The 18,142-nt window shown below is 41.3% G+C and overlaps 1 protein-coding gene across 4 annotated transcripts in view; it reads left to right on the forward strand.

Moving 5' to 3' along the window:
• Positions 1–18,142, forward strand: part of XDH (xanthine dehydrogenase) — a 61,648-nt gene that overhangs the window by 7,898 nt on the left and 35,608 nt on the right. For 2 of the 4 annotated variants that reach the window (XM_080408793.1, XM_080408792.1), the window contains exons 2-10: positions 6,528–6,585; positions 8,384–8,480; positions 9,705–9,813; positions 11,467–11,593; positions 12,434–12,495; positions 14,669–14,737; positions 15,551–15,619; positions 16,066–16,152; positions 17,463–17,604. In XM_080408793.1, coding sequence (XP_080264919.1) covers positions 6,528–6,585; positions 8,384–8,480; positions 9,705–9,813; positions 11,467–11,593; positions 12,434–12,495; positions 14,669–14,737; positions 15,551–15,619; positions 16,066–16,152; positions 17,463–17,604 — 820 coding nt within the window. Of the gene's footprint in view, positions 1–43; positions 6,586–8,383; positions 8,481–9,704; positions 9,814–11,466; positions 11,594–12,433; positions 12,496–14,668; positions 14,738–15,550; positions 15,620–16,065; positions 16,153–17,462; positions 17,605–18,142 lie in introns of those variants that run through there. The other 2 variants (XM_080408791.1, XM_080408790.1) reach the window with 1 other exon arrangement.

The following is an 18,142-nucleotide window of genomic DNA, read 5'->3' on the forward strand; positions in this document are numbered from 1 at the left end:
CTTTTACATTTCTGCAACAAAATTGCCAACAAATCTAAATTTACTGCAATTCTGAGATAACTACTTTTTAAATAAAGGTGCACTGACTTAATACAGGCATTTCCAATAGAAATAATTTTAGTAATTACAACAGATCTGGAAAACCTAACTCAAATATAAGCATCTATATATAATTCATACGTTCAGTAAGTAATTCTGACATTTGATTTTTAAAAGGGATTAAAGTAAAATAAATGTTTGTTTCGTTTCTGTTTAAGAAGCTAGAAAACTTTAAAATCAAAGCCCATGAACTGATACTGTTTCCTACACCAACTGCTGATAACTACCTAAGAAGGGGCTGTGTCTCACAGGAGGGTGGGGTTGTCCTTGCACATGCTGGACACCTTTGAACAGTTTGTCCCAGAGCCTCCTCTTTCACTTTGGGCTTCCCCTGGCTAGCATTGCAGCCTTGACTCTTCAAAAGCTTGTAACAAGTCAAGGCTGCTTCTTTTATGAACTACGAGTGCCAAGTTCTGTTTCTGAGCTCAGCTCAATGCTAATCTTGCCCCTCGCGCCCCCTCCTTGCCTAGATACTTGGGCAGGGAAACTTACGCCAAAGCAGCTTCCAGCTGGGAAGCTTGGGGAGGGGAGAGGGTTGCATGTCTACTGCGTACTGTGGGGCTAAGAGTTTGTGGACCTTGCCTGTGCCCTGCTTAGGGGTAAATTACATGCAGCACTAATTTTGGGCTACAGAATTTTTTAATTCCTTGAGGGATCGCACAATATCCTTAGTTGGTTAGAAAGCTCTGTGCCCTGCCCTACAGACTGGCACAGGATTATTACCAATTTTGCTTTTGTTGATCTTTCATGCTAGTTTAGTCAAGTGTAAACGTGGATGAGATTGTTGCTACAATTAGGGTATTATAGTTATAAATTTGATCCTAAACTGGATTGGAATTTGAACTTTCCAAGGTACTAAAATATCGAAGTTTTGCTTTATATAAGTATTCATAGTTAGGTGAAGAATGAAGTTTATCTAGTATGGATTCTAAGTTAAAGAGCTCTGAAATGTAATACTAATGTGGAAGCCAGCCCTGATTCTGAGGTTTTATAAAGAAGGACTGAAGAACTGAAGCTGTGTTCACACAGATCAGTAATGGTTCATATGTCAATGTTAATTGACATATCAGCTATTCATTGTTTCTAGAGAGAGGTGGAAACTTGAACCTCCATGTTAATCGTGACTAGCTAATTGAGTCTGGCAATGGAGATAGTGAAGCAGTGGCACAGGATGATCTGTGAATTTCATTTGATGAATTTTCTGCTACGATGGGCACAGATGGTATGCCATTAACTTGTCTTCTTGCTCTGTGAATATTTTGGTGACTCCAGATCCCTCCTCTGTGAACATCAATTTTTAGGTGGAAAACTAGGAGCTTTTTGAGTCTTGCAGTAGGAGGCTGCCACGAGTGTGTTGGGCAATCCAGATCCTGATACAGACCAAGTGTGCTATCTTCTTTTCTTTTTCTGGTATGCTCTAATGAAAGAGAATTGTAGTTCTGGTGCTGGACCAGCTAAGATGCAAAACCAGTATGCCACTCATGGTAGGTATGAAGAGTTTATAAACAAATTCCTATATATGTTTACAGCTGGTGCTTCAGCACTGGCTTGTGCTCAGGTATTGCAGGAGCTCTGTGTAAATCAGTAGAAAAGCCCTTCTTCTTGGAGGAGACTCTGGGCTAACATATGAAAATGTGTATTAGTTAAAGCAAAAGAGAAGATGCTGAACTGCACAGAACTGGATCTATGGGACCCTCTTCTATGCATGTGGGGTGAGGCAGAGAAGGGGAGAAAGAGCAGCCTAGACCCTAAAGGCTAGCAGCAGAAGACAACTAGTTCCTTTTGTATCTGTTCTTGCTATGTTCTGGAGCTAATGAGCATGCTGTGAATGGCATTGACCTTGGTGTGTTTCAGCAACTGTATGGAACTGCAGTTCTTGTTTACAAGAGCCACATCTTGTAGTTGACCTTGTGCACGTGTAAAGGGATTTATCACAGTGTGATCTTGCAGTTGTTGCCTAAAAAAATGCACCAGGGAACAATTAATACTACCAACGGTACCAACTCATTCCACGTGTCCAGATTATCTCAGCATCCTTCCCTGCTGGCTCATGGAAGGGGCAGTGCTAGCAAAGGAGCAGGTTCCACTTGATCAGAGAGGAGAGGGCTTCCTGGGTTGTGCTCTGCCCAGAGCCTTTTTTTTTTTTTTTTTTTTTTTTTTTTCCTATTCCCTTTTTGGGTGTGCTGTCAAAGTGGCTTGAGGTACACCACCACCACAGCTCCCCAAATGCAGGTTTAAGAGAGAATTGGACTCATGGGGCAATCTGATTTGTGGCAGCAAATGTGGAGTTTGTTGGGACATTTCTGCACACGAGAGGTTATGTGATGGAAGGGGTGGTGGGAGTTGGCCGGGCAAGGCTGCTGAAACAGCAGGAAAGCAATTTAGGGTATGGCTCCGTCCATCTGGAGTCCTGACTAAATACTCCAGTCAGTTCCCTGCAAAGAATGTGATAGCATGGCCAGTGGGAAAGGTTACTGCTGTGTGAATTCGTGACAGCTTGACATTGCTAATGGGCTGCTGATATTCTGTCACAGTACAAAACTGCTTGATAAGAGGTGGTTGATAAAATAGGGACTTTCAGGGCAGCAAATCCTTCTCCTGCATTAGCTCAGACTGCAATGTTGTCATGAAAAAGTCTCCTCAGAACAGCTGAGCATACTTCACATTCAGGATTGTTTATTTTAAGCACCTGTTTACTTCACTGGGCATAAAGCTTGGCACACAGCTAAGGCAAAGTTATCTTGATAGCCTGCCTAGGCTAGAATGGAAAACACCACACACAATTTAAAGCTAATAGGGGCAATTTTGTTTTCCTCAGCTGACGAATCTGTCTCATGCATATGTAGCAAGTAATTTTAGTTCAAACATGTGGAGTCAATATTTCAATTTCTATCCTGAATATTAAGAGGGGTTCCGTGCTGGAAGCCACATTAGACCTCTTTCAGAGCCTATGGATCTTTGATTGCAGATAGGAGCAGACAAAATACAGGATTTTTTCGAGCTTTGGGACCCTCTGGGTCCTACACAGTGAATTACAAGTTCTCAGTTTGTTGGTTTAAAGCAGACAAAATGTTCTTGTGACCAGTAACAGATTTACATTGTGTGGTAATATTATTTTTTTTCATCTCTGTTCTTATCTTTTTCCCTAGTAAATGAATTTGAAATCTCTTAATGACTTTAGGAATACATACTCACAGATTTTAAGGTCCTAGGAGACCTTTGCTGTCAACTAGTCTAATGCTGCATGGCAGCCTGGTTAAAACCTTTCACCTTCCCTTCTTGCAGCTAATTGAGTAACTAGGGACTAGTGATTGAATGGGAGCTTGTCATTCAGAAAAACATCTGTTTCTCATTTATAGACCCTGGCTGATGGAAAGGTTAGTGTGTTGTTTGGTAAACTGGGAAAGTTTCTGTTTTCTTTTCCTTTTTGTTCCTTTATTTACCTTGCACAGATACTGTTCTTTCAAATTAGTATACCCAGAAAGTTAGAGAGGATTTTTCAATTTAAATATGATGCTTTATGTAGTAAAAAGTTATCTGAGTTAGTGAAAAGCTGGTAGAGAAGATGGCAAAGAAAATACTGAGAGCCAAGATTTGTACATGAAATCATGGGGAAGTGAGCTCAACACCTCTCTGGACCACCAATGGGCTCTAGGAGTGTGGAGTACTGCTTAGGAATTTGTTCTGTGTAGTACTTGAAGCCTGAAGAACTACAGAGCCAGACCGGGCTCCCTGCTGAGATGATCTGAGTGTTTAGATTCCTAGAATCAGTGGACGAATAGATGTGCAGTACAGAGCAGATCTGTTGGGAGTCATGACTGTCGGTGCCATCCTGACATTTCCAACAAAGTTTCTGCATTTGATTAATTTTTAAGCTACCACATACAGTATAATCCATAGTTTTGAATCTGTCAAAATGAAGCCATCAATCTGATGCAATATGAGGTTTGGTTTAAAAAAAACACACCAAAAACCTGAAATCCAGAAACTGAGCAAAAAGGAAATATTTATTTAATCACAATATCTAAGGAGGCTGATCCTACTCCCACTGAAGGCAATGGATAATTCAGTTTCTGTACAAGGACACTGGGGGAGGTGAGAAAGAATTGTTTTGATGGGTAAGATATTCAGCTGTGAATCATATTGTTCTGGGCATCAGACAAGAGAAGATGTTATCCCCACCCACAGAGTTTTAAAATATTTTCAGAACAAATCACAGCAGGTGATTGTAACAAACCACTGGAGGAGTGACATGTTGCAGGATAAAACCAGCATCAATGACAACGAACAAAAGACAGGAACAGAGACTCATAAACAAGCATCCCTCCATCAGGAATTTGAGGGCAAAGAAATGATCCCTTGCTCTCTGATGTGTGAGATTTGGTTTAATCCAGAACGCTCTCCAAACTCTTACCCCTTATCTCCCTCCTATCCCAAGCCTCTGCCAATATTGCAGATATACAGCTGCAGTGGAGCAGTCTGAAGTGACTGAAGTAGGAATCCTGGGCTATCAGTTTGAATAGGGTAAGAGTGTGGATTGTTCAGGATGTATTCTACTGCATAGTGGGAACGACTTTGTGATAAAGGTGAACAGAAGTTTGACTTTGGGACTTAACACATGCTCAAGTACTTCATTACAAGTCTGTGGAGCTGAGTGACTAAATGCTTTGCTAAATGAAGGCTTAGGGCTGCGTTTTCTTTCTTAACTTCCTGAAAAGGAGCCGTTGGACCAAACTTTTAATGGCTTGATTTGAGTACACAATGCGAATGCTTCTTGAATTCTTTCCTTGAAAACTTCTTGAGACGTTTTTTCTGATCTAAGCATAGAATAATGTCAATAGTCTTTAATATTCTGAAGCTTTTTCTCTGTGCCTGGCTATCTTGGAAGCTGCTTTGGAAGTGTTTGCAATGGCTGTTGGCACAGCCCTGAGGAAGCAACTGAGTTTGACAGTGAGGGTATGAGTTGCTGGTGAAGGGTCTTTGACTGTGAAATGGCTCTGAAAGACCTTTTGTCCATGGGACATTTTTGGAATTATCTGCTCATGCCTGTTTACCAAACTACTGCAGAGGAATATACATGCTTACTTTGAAACAGCTGGTCATGAAAGAGCCAACGTATGCTCTTACTTGGTTTTATGCATCCAGAAGGTGAGGGAACAGGAGCAGTCTGCTCTGAATAGCAGCAATATGAGTGCTATATGATTTACAGGGAGACATCCCCAAGCTAGAGGAATGAAATCTTGTTTCCTTGTAGATTATTCCCAGTGTAGGAATCAGATGTGCAAAAAGTGACCAGTTGTGTTTTGTAGCAGTGGCTTTATCAGGTATGATAAAAATGTGAACTCAAACAGGATGTATTAACTATGTCTCTTTAGAATAACCCTGTCACATGTAAAGGAATAAAACTGAAACAGTACACAGGTTATGGAGGTTTCTTATCAGTAAGAAGAAAGGCTTACACGAATGACCTCTGTTCAATTTGCCCTTCAAACTGGGAGTGATTAATTTAAATAACCCGTAACTATTGTACTTAGGACTTGCACATGCAAGAGCCAAGAACACATGATTACATTCTGGCACACAGTGAATATGGAAAAGTTTCTTGATGCTCTATTAATAACAGAAAAAGGGGAAGACAAGCTCTGCAGCCATTTGGAGGCAAGGGGCAGAACTTTGGTTTCTGACCATTGGACAGAGGTTGAGGTAAAATCTAATTTTATGTCTAATAGATAACTACTAATAGTGTTGTTCACTAATAGCATGGAGCAGACTCAAAGTGCAGAAAAAATTTCTCCTTGGTTAGAATTCCACATTCCCACATTTAAGATGGCTACTAACGTCACACTGATTGATTTAACATTAGCAGGGAAGAAAGAGAAAATTCAAGATAATTGGTACTTGCTGGCTGTCCTGCAGCACCTGTATTGCTCATGTTAGGGTTTCCACTGTCAATTTTTTTTTCTCTGTGAAGTCTATTATTGATGCAGTTTCTGTCATTCTGTTTATCTGGTCATTTTCTCTGTCTCATAATAGTGAGAAGGAGGAGGGACAGAGGTCAGTTATGAATGGCCAATAAAGACGAGATGCTATTTGGGGAGATGTCAGGAATTCAAAAGTCAAGTACAAAACAGTTCTTTCTCTGCTCACCACTTACTCTGTTTGCCATTTTTGTTGAAGGGTTTTTTAAAATTTGCATCAGTGTGCCATGGCTGAAAACCTGACATATAAAAATAATGCTTATACTTTTCTTTGTCACACTAAATTCAGGGAAATGTCGTGTCTGGATACCTGTGCTGAACATAGTGAGGGGAGTTAATCACTGGTTCTGCTTCCTGCTTTGGAAAAGAAGAAAAGGCCAAACTTTCTCCTTCCAACATACCTGTGTTGTAAAGCCTTCTGTGTGTAACAGTACCTTTCCCTTCTTGCAGGTGGTGGAAAAAGATGTGGACCCAGAAACAACTCTTCTAACCTATCTACGAAGAAAATGTATCCAATGTCAGAAGAAATTGCAGAAGGGTTTAAATGCCTGCAGTATTTCATAATTGTTTACTGTTCTGCCTGTCACTTGAGTGCTAGGCAGAACTTGTGCACAGAGTTTAACCTGGAAAAGATTATAGCTGGTATTCTAAGCTTAAGCAATAACAAATTTTAAATAATATACTTTAAATAAAGTTTAAAGAATTCATTAGTGTTTTAAAGGGAAAACTCTCCGAATTTCCAGGAATTAGAATATGATGGAAAGAAAGCAATATTGAGATGACAATAAAATTGAAGGGAAGTTCAGTTTGTTCTACACAAATTGTAAAGAAATTTCTGGCCAAAACATTACAGCTGCTTGAGCTGCTTGCTGTATCATCCAATAACTTGGTTATTACCGGATAGTTAATATCCAATAGCTTGGTTATCCTGTGGCCTGTTTATCAGATGACCTAGGGATGCAAACTCAGAGGCAAGGGTTCCCACCACATACTGTGGGCATGTTTACGTGAGCGGATGCAAATGGTCACGTTTCACTCCTGTTTGAAACTGGTCGCCACATGAGTCAGATTAGCCTCAGGAGCTGGGTAGCTATTACTGTGATGACCAGGCTGGCTATACCAGGTCTAGTTCAGTAGGCAGTGTCATCCCATCTTTTCTGAGTTTTTGTCTGACCAGCTGGGTGTGTACATTTGCCAAATGGTTCACATCTGTGTTGGTGTATTTCTTAAAAAGAATCATGCATATTTCCTTCACCATGCTGCCATGTCCTGTTTGTCTGGGTTCTGAAAGAAGTATGGGGATGTAAAACACAATCCTCTTTGGGGTTTCCAGCAGATCAACAGCCCTATTTTGTCTGACTAACTTGGGTGGGTAAAGTTCAAGAGGAAAAATAAATGGCATGACTTGTGCCTGTGTGCACTTTTACTGCTAGACCTGTTATGTTTAAGTTCATTATTATCTAGTGCAAACAGCTTTGTGAAGAGGTAGTCGGAGCTCTTCAAAAGCTTCTGATCTTCTACTGACTTCTAATGGCTGGTGAGCTTATTTCATAGATATCTGGTCAAATACTTCGAGAAATATGTTTTATTGGGGCAGATTAGCACTGTTGTCAAGAGAAACGTTGAAAGGCATAGGAAAGCTGTATTTCTGCTGAAGCAGGGATGTGATTGTATGAAAAGTAGACATGGTGCTTAGGGACATGGTTCAGTGGTAGACTTGCCTGTTGTGGTTGGACCTGATGATCTTAAAGGTCTTTTTCCAACCTAAGTAATCCCATGATTGCTACGATTCTATGAAAATAGCCTCTTCCAGAATCTTTGCAGTAAAAAATTATTTGTAATTTCATTGTTACCAACAAAATTACAAATAATATGCAATATGAATTTTACACACAAGGAGGAGTCATCTTTGCAACAAGTCGAATTCTTGTGGTAGATTTCCTTACTGACAGGATTGTTGAATCGTTACTCATAAAGTTGAGCTCCTGCTCAACGTTACTGAGTGCTTTGTCTCCCTGATGTCACTTACTTTTTTGAGTCTAATGGAAAGTGGGAACTGTTAAAGTTCAGAATTTTTTTGTTTATTCTAAGAATCTATTAGAATGTAGAATGCCTCCATATTAGGGCTTTGGGTGTTGATCTCAAGGCTCACATGCCAGCACTTGAAGCTTTGCTTATGTTAAATCGTTAACATAACAAGAGTGCTTGGTTTCCAGCAAGAACTCCTTGTTAAGCCTTGATTGACACCTGTTTGAGCAGGCTGCTGCCAACACTTTTTGTATTTTCCTTGATTCCTGGTCTCTCAGTGGGCCTATGTGGAACCAAACTAGGCTGTGGAGAAGGTGGATGTGGTGCTTGCACTGTTATGATATCCAAGTATGATCCCTTTCGGAAGAAAATCCTGTATCCTTTGCAATTTGAACTCTTCAACAGAGAAATGAAATGAGGACTCATCCAGGTTCTTGACATTCCAGACATGGCACTATTTAAAAAAAAAAAAAAGTTATATAATGTATGTTTCTGCCAAAACATAATTCTTCACTTTCAGAGCATAAACTCAGAAGGCTAACGTGAGAACATTTTTTCCTACAGCATTGCACAGTGTTGATAGGGAACTATTTTATTGTGCCCTAAAATATCTGCACTGACTCTAGCATGCAGGCTATCTGCTTTTCCCAATTCAGAAAACTTTTATTTTTTTCTCTTGTAATGTAATATAACTTTTTGTTGTGATGACCCAAATAATTATTACTGTGATAAAATCTTTATTGTTGTTGTATTACTATAATAATCTGGTTTCTGTATGCCAGCAGATACTAACATTTTCTCTACTTCTATTATAACCTTCAGAATTACTCGTATTACCTGAAACAAACTTTCTTCCTGTTCTTACTTTAATTAACGGAAGAGTGAAGCAATGGAATCAAAGAAAAAAAGGGAATGGAAAGAGAGGATAAGGCAGAGGGACAGGCCCTGGTTTATTTTTACTGGGGGGAATGGAAAGCACTGAAATCTTGGATTTATTTGCAATAATGTTTGGAGATACTTTGACTTGGGATCATTTAACTTAGTGGTTCTGCTTAGGAATGTGGCCTTGAATAAGGTATCTTTAGGGTCATTATTCTGCCTTGATAGAAATGAAATAAAATAGCTAGTTCCTGTAAGAATTTTGGCAACATTATTCTGTTTTCCTTCAGCCTGGACTCCTTCCCCATGTGTACCATCTAGAAATGGTTTCCTAGGTAAAAGGCCAAGAGCTCTGTGCTTTTATGTAACTTTGTGAGTGGGCCAGGCCAGCTGTGTGACATCTTGGTATTTGTAGTCCGCCCCTATAAATTACTTACATGAGTTCTGTAGCTTAACATGCAATGAGGATGTTTAAAGTTGTTATTTCTAGGTCAAACCCTACGGTGCATACTCAGTTTAAATTTCAAGCGAAGTTGATGAGAACTTTGGCTGACTAGGTGCTAAAGGATTTGGCTTGTAACCAATACCTGAATCGGATCTATTTAAGTTCTCCTGTTGTGTCCACTGCTACAGTTTCTGAGTACTCTTTAATCCTCCGGTTCCCTTTTTTCTTTGTTGAGCAACAATGTCAAATGAAGTGACCTTAATTTATTATTTTAGTCACCATACTGCCAATGCTTGCCTCTTCCCTGTTTGTGCTCTGTATCACGTAGCTGTAACTACTGTTGAAGGTATAGGAAACACAAAATCCAGGCTGCACCCAGCCCAGGTAAGATATTAATACTGGAACTTTCAAACCCTCTATTCATGTTTTCTTCTTATGTTAATCCTGTTCCAGGGTGCTGGGACTTCCATCATGATGTGAAATTTGGGAGTGTGACTTTCCACATGAGTAGTCTTTACTTGCAGGAATGATTAAATGATGGAATCAAACTCCCAGGTCAATGCTGCAGCTCTGTTTTGCCCTAACAAGTTAACTGGTGCTATCCTAATGGTGCTAATTAGCACTTAACTAGTGCTAATGATTTCATTCTAGGGCTACATGGCTGGATTTGGTCCAAACCTTCGTTCTAGGGCTACATGGCTGATTTGGTCCAAACCCGGACAAATCCGGGGAACTGGGAAGACTGATGTGGTGAAAGCCTATATAAAGACTTGGAGCCAAGAAATCTGAGTTAGGTTTTGGCTTTCCTATGGCCTTCCATGAATGGCCTTGATTTCTTGCCTTGCATAGTTAGGAACCTTCACTGCAGTGGTGCAGTAAGATTTGGTTCAGCAACGTTGCTGGAGTCCCAGAATATTCTTTGTGGGGAGGAGTGACAGGAATGCGAAGCCTTGCTCTTCTAGCAAGGTGTTATAATGCACTTTTTATGGAAGCAGACTTGCCTCAGCATTTTCAGAGATACTGCTCCTTTAAAGGGAAACTATGATTTATCTCAGTTGGTACAGTGGGCAGGACTTGTGCCAATAACTATCTAAGACAGTAAACAACAAAGTGAAAAATAAATTAGACACGCATGAATGAATGGCACCTAGTTTGACCTTTGTTTGCTTGTTGTCTTTCACTTCCCTCCCCTGCAGATTCTAACAGCTAAGCTTTGAAATTCAGACTCAGTTCTATACAGGTAGCTCTAGCTTTTCTAGCATGGTAAATCTGAAGAACTCCTAATCTCATTCTACTCCAGTCTCATAAGACCTTACCTGGAGTACAGCATTCAGCTCTGGGGCCCCAAGCATAAAATGACCTGGACCTGTTGGAGTGAGTCCAGAGGAGGCCACGAAGATGATGGGAGGGCTGGAGCACCTCTCCCATGAAGACAGGCTGAGAGAGTTGGGGTTGTTCAGCCTGGAGAAGAGAAGGTTCCGGGGAGACCTTATAGGGGGGCTTATAAGAAAGATGGGGACAGACTATTTAGTAGAGCCTGTAGCTATAGGACAAGGGGTAGTGGTTTGCAACAAAATGTTTATAAATTCAGATTAGCTATTAGAAAGAAATTCTTTACTATGAGGGTGGTGAGACACTGGAACAAGTTGCCCAGAGAGACTGTGCTCCATCTGTGGAGGTGTTCAAGGCCAGGTTGGATGGGGCTTTGAGCAACCTGGTCTAGTGAAAGGTGTCCCTGCCTGTGGTGGGCAGGTGGGAACTAGATGATCTTTAAGGTCCCTTCCAGCCCAACCCATTCTGTGATTCACTGGAGGCTTCTAGTCGCTTTCAGTTACAGTGGGAGTTCAAAGCATAGATGCAAAGTGTTCCCTTCTTTGAAGTCTGCTTCACAGATTAATTGACCATCTCATCAGAGAACATTTGGTGATCATCTCGGCTCCTCTAGCGAGATTGTATTTTAACAGGGATGTTACAGAAACAAGCACAATAAACTCACATTGATACTATCAGCTGATAATTGTTGTTACTTTTTCTCAGGAGAGAATAGCAAAAAGTCATGGGTCCCAGTGTGGCTTCTGCACTCCAGGCATTGTCATGTCCATGTATACATTGCTTCGGAACAAACCTGAGCCCAGAATGGAGGACATAGAAGATGCTTTCCAAGGTAAATGCTCATGAGCCCTGCAAGAGATGAAACCTGTTTTGCTTTCATTACCCCTGCTTCACCAAAAGGGATAGAGGTGCACCTTTGTTTAATGTATTTTGTTAAAGACAACTGATTATTATGAGATTAAGAACTAGCTTTTCCGCTAGGAGATTGGCCAGGTGCTATGAAGTGAACAAAAATGGCCTGTAGAAGATCTCACAGAAGCTCATTGTTTGCTCTGAAGCAGGCGCAAGTGGCCTCAGTCTTGGATTAGGACCTCACTAAACAGAGACCAAAATGTGGCCAGTTCATGGGGGGGCTTGTAAGAGCCTCCACACCTTCTTGTTTATTCATTGCTGTCACAAGAGCCTGCAGAGGTGACAGAGAGCATTTGGGCCAGCCAACCTCAAGTAAAGGACCAAGACAGCAATATAGGTGATGGAATGGGGCAGAATCCAGCTGTGTAAATCACCCGAGAGGCTGCTGTTATCGCTGAGCTAGAACTGTTACCATGCTTCCAGCAGTGACCTGAGGGGAAATGAGATGCAGGAGAAAGCAACCTCTTTGTAATTCAGGAGGCTGGACAGCTGGTATACTGATTAGGCTCACACAATTGAGGTAAATGAATACTGAATAGGGCAGACTGATAATTTTTTTAAAATTAATTTCAATTTAAAATTTCAACAAAAAGGGATGGTGGGATTGTTGCAAGATTACTAATGAAATTTTCCTTCTCCCGTTTATTTTCATTAGCTTTATCTAGACCAGCTTTTGTGAGAAACAAGAAAACGTTCTAAAAGAAGAGAAGTTCTCAGCCAAATGACATTAAATCTTTATCCTTTTGTTTTGGCAATGCAGGGAACTTGTGTCGGTGCACAGGGTACAGACCAATTCTGGAAGGATACAGGACATTTGCTAAAGTAAGTGGCTTCAGATAATGTTTAAAAAAATACACCATGAGCTGAAATGGGGAAGAAGGAAACATACATGCTACAGCCACCCAGCTACAACAACACTGCTCCAACTCTTGACCCCTTTGTGTGTACTTCATGCATTAATAATGCAGGAAGACCAACTCTTTTACTCATTCCAGTTGTTGGAATTGCAGCACTTTAATAAGATCTGCCCAATTGTCCCTTTTTTATATGTCTCTGAAAAACTCACTATCTCTGCATAATACAGCTTGCAGATAGATGATCCTTGACGTGGAAAAAGTGCAAAGGTATGGTGCATGAAAATGCACATACTGTGGGGGGGAATCTGATGAGAAAGTTGCTTTCTTGGAAGATCAGCTGCAGAGCAGAATAGCTCTGGAAAGAAAGTGGAGTCACTTCTGTATAGCTCCTGACCGGAATTAATCTGTTGGTTTGGGTGAGGTACGAAGCTTTGCCATAAGTTTTCACTAGTCCTTTTGTTCCTGAAAGACTGCTGGAGGCTGTGAAGAAAAGTAGATCATTAGGTACTTCAGTGATTACTAGCCACTTGTGAGGCAACACCAGTATTAAATGTCAGAAGTAAAGAATTTAGAATGCTGCCCACTAATTCCATTTCATTGTCTGGAATGATGATCACCAAAAGAGAATACAAGCAGTAGTGAAATCTATTAAAATGGCTGGTAAACCCAGTTGATATAGTTGGGTTTCCAACAGGCTTTGTACAGTGTCTCACCAAAGGCTTTTAAAGACAATAAGCAGCCATGGGGTAAGAGGGAAGATCTCTGTATGGATGAAGCATTGGTTAAAAGGTGGGAAATGACAGGCAGGAGAAAATGGTGTAGTTTTACAATTAAGGGAGGTCACTGGTGGATTTCTGCTGGGAGCTGTGGTGGGAGCACGGTTTTTCAAGACATCCCTAAATGCAGTGGAAAATAGAGTGAGTAGTGATGTGAGAGAGTGAGTTAACTGATGTCAAGTTAGTCTGGGTAGTGAAAACAGTAACAGATTTTGAGGAACTTCAGAAGGACTTTATGAACCTGAGCGACTGAAGAACGGAATGGGGTACAAAGCTCAAGGCAAATAAATGTGAAGCAAGTTACAGAATGAAAGGCAGTCCTCATTTCACATGTAAAATGACAGGCTGTGAGCAGACACAAGATCATCTTCCTGTTACCATGCAGGAAGATGATCTTGGAGGTATGGTAGACAGTTCCACGGAAGCATGAATTCAGTGCTCACTGGCAGACAAAACAAGTCAAAGGCTAGAGAGCAAACCAGAAAACACTGTCATGCCACTGTCTGCATCATGATTCTTCCTGCACTTGAGCGCTTTGTGTGGTTCTGGTCCTCTCATCTCTAATAGAGTATAGCAGAATAGGAAAAGATTCAGAGAAGTGGAATAAGGAACATATCTGTGGTAATCTGGCTTCCATACAAGTAGTCTGGGATGCTTCAGCCTGGAAAAAAGATGCCAGGGAGGGGAAGGGGCTCTACATAACCCTTACAGCAGTTTGTGTTGACCTCTGACAGAGAGCTACAAAATTGTGACTGTCAGGTGGAATGTGGACAGGCATCTGCTGTTTGCTGGCTCTTCCAATATAGAAGCAGTGTCAAGAAATGAAACTACTAGGAGTAAGGTTGAAAACAAAGGCAGATGGTCTACCACCAGGTAGCTGACCTGCAGAACTCACCAAAGGGTGTTGTGGGTACCAAAAACTTACAGAGGCTCCAGGGGGCTCTTAATAGGTACTTGGACAGAGCTACTAAAGAGACAGAAACCATACTGGGCTCAGGTAGTCCCCTGAGCTGAATGCAATTAGATGCAGGTGGGGTACTAGGGGTTGTATTGTATGTGCTGGTCCCTTTTCTCTGGGTATATTCTTTCAGCTCCAGCTGGACCAGAGATACTGGCTGAACGGTCAGAGTAGTTCTAAACCAGACCAAGAGGTCTACCAGTAGACTGGATATGACCTAGACATCACGCTGCAGGACACTGCCTTCCACTGGCAAGGGAGACACCTACTTGCTTGGCACCTTCCATCTCCCATTCCTGCTTTGGGTATAATAAAAGTGGGATCAATTTCTCTCTAAAGCGAATCAAGTCTACTTCATTTCTTTGGAATCTGCACGTTTTTTCTCAGAGTTTTTGTCCCCACAGGACTTGAATTGCTGTGGCAGAGTAGCCAATGGCACCGGATGCTGTCGTAGTGAGAGGGAAAATAGCATGGTAAGCTGAATTTTAAAAGTCATAACCTCAATTTGCAATACAGTACTAGAGTTTTGATGCATTAGTCACCTCTCTGGCCCTACTGTGGTATACTGGCACATATTCACAGCTGTCTGAGCTGGTCTGAATGTCTGCTTCTTAGAAAACACTGTGACTGCATATGTCCTGGTTAGCGTGGCTAGCCATCATGACACAGGTTTTACTTTAGTGTGCTACATATGTTCCTTCTGAATCTGTGCAGTGCAACGCTTTTGTGAAATAAAATGGTGACAACTACAAGCAATGTCACTAGCTTCTGGTTATTGAAGTGATCCATCTTTCTATTGAAAACAGATCTAAAACCCACTTAATTCTGCAGTGTAATCTTTCTCAAACTTTGTAGTCCAATGATGAATGAAACCATTTAATCACCATTCCAATAAATTGCACAATTGGAGCATTTTGGTGTATCTGAAGGAAAAAAGTTAATCATATTTTATGTACTAGTTGAGGCACAAACAATGGAGGGCTGAAACCAAGGAACTGGGACATAAGGTAGTATGAGTATAAAATGAGTTTAGGAAAGAGAGAATATAATTAAATTATTTTCCAGGAAATTGCAGTGAATTCCTGTGGATTCTTTTTTAGGAAGCATCCAGCATTGCATGGATTACTCCAGCAATTAAGGCTGCTTAGAGTTCTTTAGTCAAAGTAGTTTATTAATGAAAACTATTACTGCAAATTTTTGTGATTGATAAAAGGGGAGGAATATATCCTGTAAACATTGGAATGTTGTGACTGTGTAGAATAGCTGAAGCATGCTTGTTTCTTCAGAATGGGGGCTGCTGTGGAGGAAAAGCCAATGGTCCAGGCTGCTGCATGAATGGAAAAGAAGACAATATGGTAAGGTGCCTCTCAAATATTACTTTTTTCTCTATTTCTGATGTTTTGAAGTCTTAGCTCTGTCTTGTTCTGTGCCAAAGCTCAATACTTCTAATTTATCTGTATTTATGTAAAGCAGTTTTTTGTTTATATTTTACGGTGGTCTTGCCTCAAAAGAGGTACCTAAGATGTAATTTAACATGCCAATGTGGAAGTGATATCACTTTTGATTAGCAAAAACCTGTTAGCATGTTCAGGGTTCAGGTTTCTGACCAGACATGTGCTGTTATCAGAAAAAGATGACTGAAGAACCTGAAATGCTGGCTCAGGTGGTATCTTTACACTGCGCTTGGCATTCTTTGCTCCATGAAATAGTAATAGGGATTTGACTGGAAAGAGGAATGAGTTAGGGCTGTATGTGGATAGCTTTCTCTGCTGCCCAGCCATTTGCTTTTTCTCCCTCATAGGCAATGATCTCCTCCAGCCTCTTCAATACTTCTGAGTTCCAGCCATTGGACCCTACACAGGAGCCAATCTTCCCACCAGAGCTAATGGTAAGTACATTCAAACAGAAATAGTATGTGGTTCCTTGGTTTTGTTGCTCTGCCCAGGGTTTGAGTGCCTGCAGTGTCTCTGCCTTGAGGAAAAGGCAGTACACAAGATGGCTGCTGGCGAAAGAAGATGCGTGGGCATGGACGCTTCTGTTTTATAAAAGGGAAGGCTTTTAAGCCAGGGTGGCTTGAAAGATACGCAGGCCAAGTGGCTGCCCCAGCTGGCTGGCTTTCCTCTCTTTCTTACCATACGTGCTTGCTCTTGGGTTGCCCTCCTTTCCGGTCACTGCCTCCCCAGGGGTGAAACAGTGGCTGACATCTAGATTTCAGTTTAATAGGTCAGATGTGAACTTCTACATTAGACAGCCATATCTGAACTAATCGCCCTGTGCTCCCTTTATAGTGTAGGAAGAGAAGCATGAGCTATGGGATGCAGCTGAATACGTTTCAACTAGATGACCTCCCAAAAGCACCAACTTCTCTCCACTCAGTGTAGCAGGAGTAGAAGTTGGCTGGCTCACACTGACATAAAAAGTTAAATGGGATTAGTTTCTCTCCAGGTTTCATTCCTGTCTTTTTTTGGGGGTAGTTTTCTCCTAAGTAAACGTGTCCCAGACAGGAATCTAGTCCAGCACATGGCATGCTTACAGCTTTCTTCACATTTAACAAACAACTGAAATCCAGTCCTTAGTTCTGCTGCTGCACCCAGCCTAAACATGTCAGGAACTGCAGCATGAGTAGGTTCCCATAGACCATAGCATAATATATATTTAGCTTGAGGTAAGTCCCCTCTGTTTCCTCTCTTAGACGTTTTCCTACCGAAGGTTGATCTAATGTTGCTGGGAGGCAGCCATGTTAGGCTGGTTTCTTCAGTCACTGGATGAAGGAATTAAAAAGGGAACCAGAATGTGGGCTTGCAGCTAGTAACTAAAATTCAGTGGTGCTAAAGACTGACATTTTTGCAGTGAGATAAGAATAGAAAACCCATTGCTTCTAAGAATGCTGAAGCCATGGGCATCTACCAGAACTTTGGTCAGATGGAGCTTGCTGGAGAGTCTTGCTGGGGAGATGTGGCAGCAGGATGCACCTGGCAGTATTAGGAAGGGAAAACTTTTGTCAGCATGAAAAAGACCCTTGTCACTGCTAGCGGAAGGATGGGGAATGGCTAACTGCCAACAGCAGTGTGGATATCGGAGCCACCTATCAGTAACTCGACCGAAATGGAGCTGAGCCTGGCATAGGCGTGGGCAGCATGTGAGCAGGGATTCTTGGCTCGATGTAGGGTCTGAGCTCTATCTGAACTCACTTTGCAGACTCAGAGTAACAAGCAGCAGAAACAGATGTGTTTCAAAGGCGAGCGTGTAATGTGGATCCAGCCTACAACTCTCAAGGAACTGGTGGCTCTCAAATCGCAGTACCCCAGTGCCAAGCTTGTTGTGGGGAACACAGAAGTGGGTAAGAGCAGTTGGAACACTTTACATGGAGTATTTTGTGAGAACAGTGCAAATGTAAACCTCCTTCATGCCATTGCTGTTAATAATCTTTAGGATGTATGTAGGAACAAATTTTCTTCTCGGGTAGATTAATCTCACAGTGATGTTTTTCCCTGGTGTTTGCTGTGTTGAGCAAAAAAAAAAAAATAATGTGGTTATCTAGACCTGAGCTTTTGTGCTAGTTTTGTGGAATTTTGAGAAGAGGGGAGTGACACAGCATTAGTGTCCTTGTAATCGCATGAATTCAGATGTGAAACCTGTGTTTTGGAACATTTTTCAGTGAATAAACTCAAAACTTGAAATCTTACTGTTTTTCCCCTGAAAATATATACTCCTGCATACGTACATGCTGAGGAGGAGAGTTCAGATGTATTAGTAATTCTGTTATCCTGAGCAATTGGTTCAGGAAATAATCCTCAAACTTTGCATGGCTGATTGTATTTATTGTTCTTTCCTGAAGGATCATGTACAACAATAGCCAGGTTGCACAAGCACTAAAC

The sequence above is a fragment of the Falco punctatus genome, assembly GCF_963210335.1.
Source record: "Falco punctatus genome assembly, chromosome: 12".
NCBI classification, from domain to species: Eukaryota; Metazoa; Chordata; class Aves; order Falconiformes; family Falconidae; genus Falco; species Falco punctatus.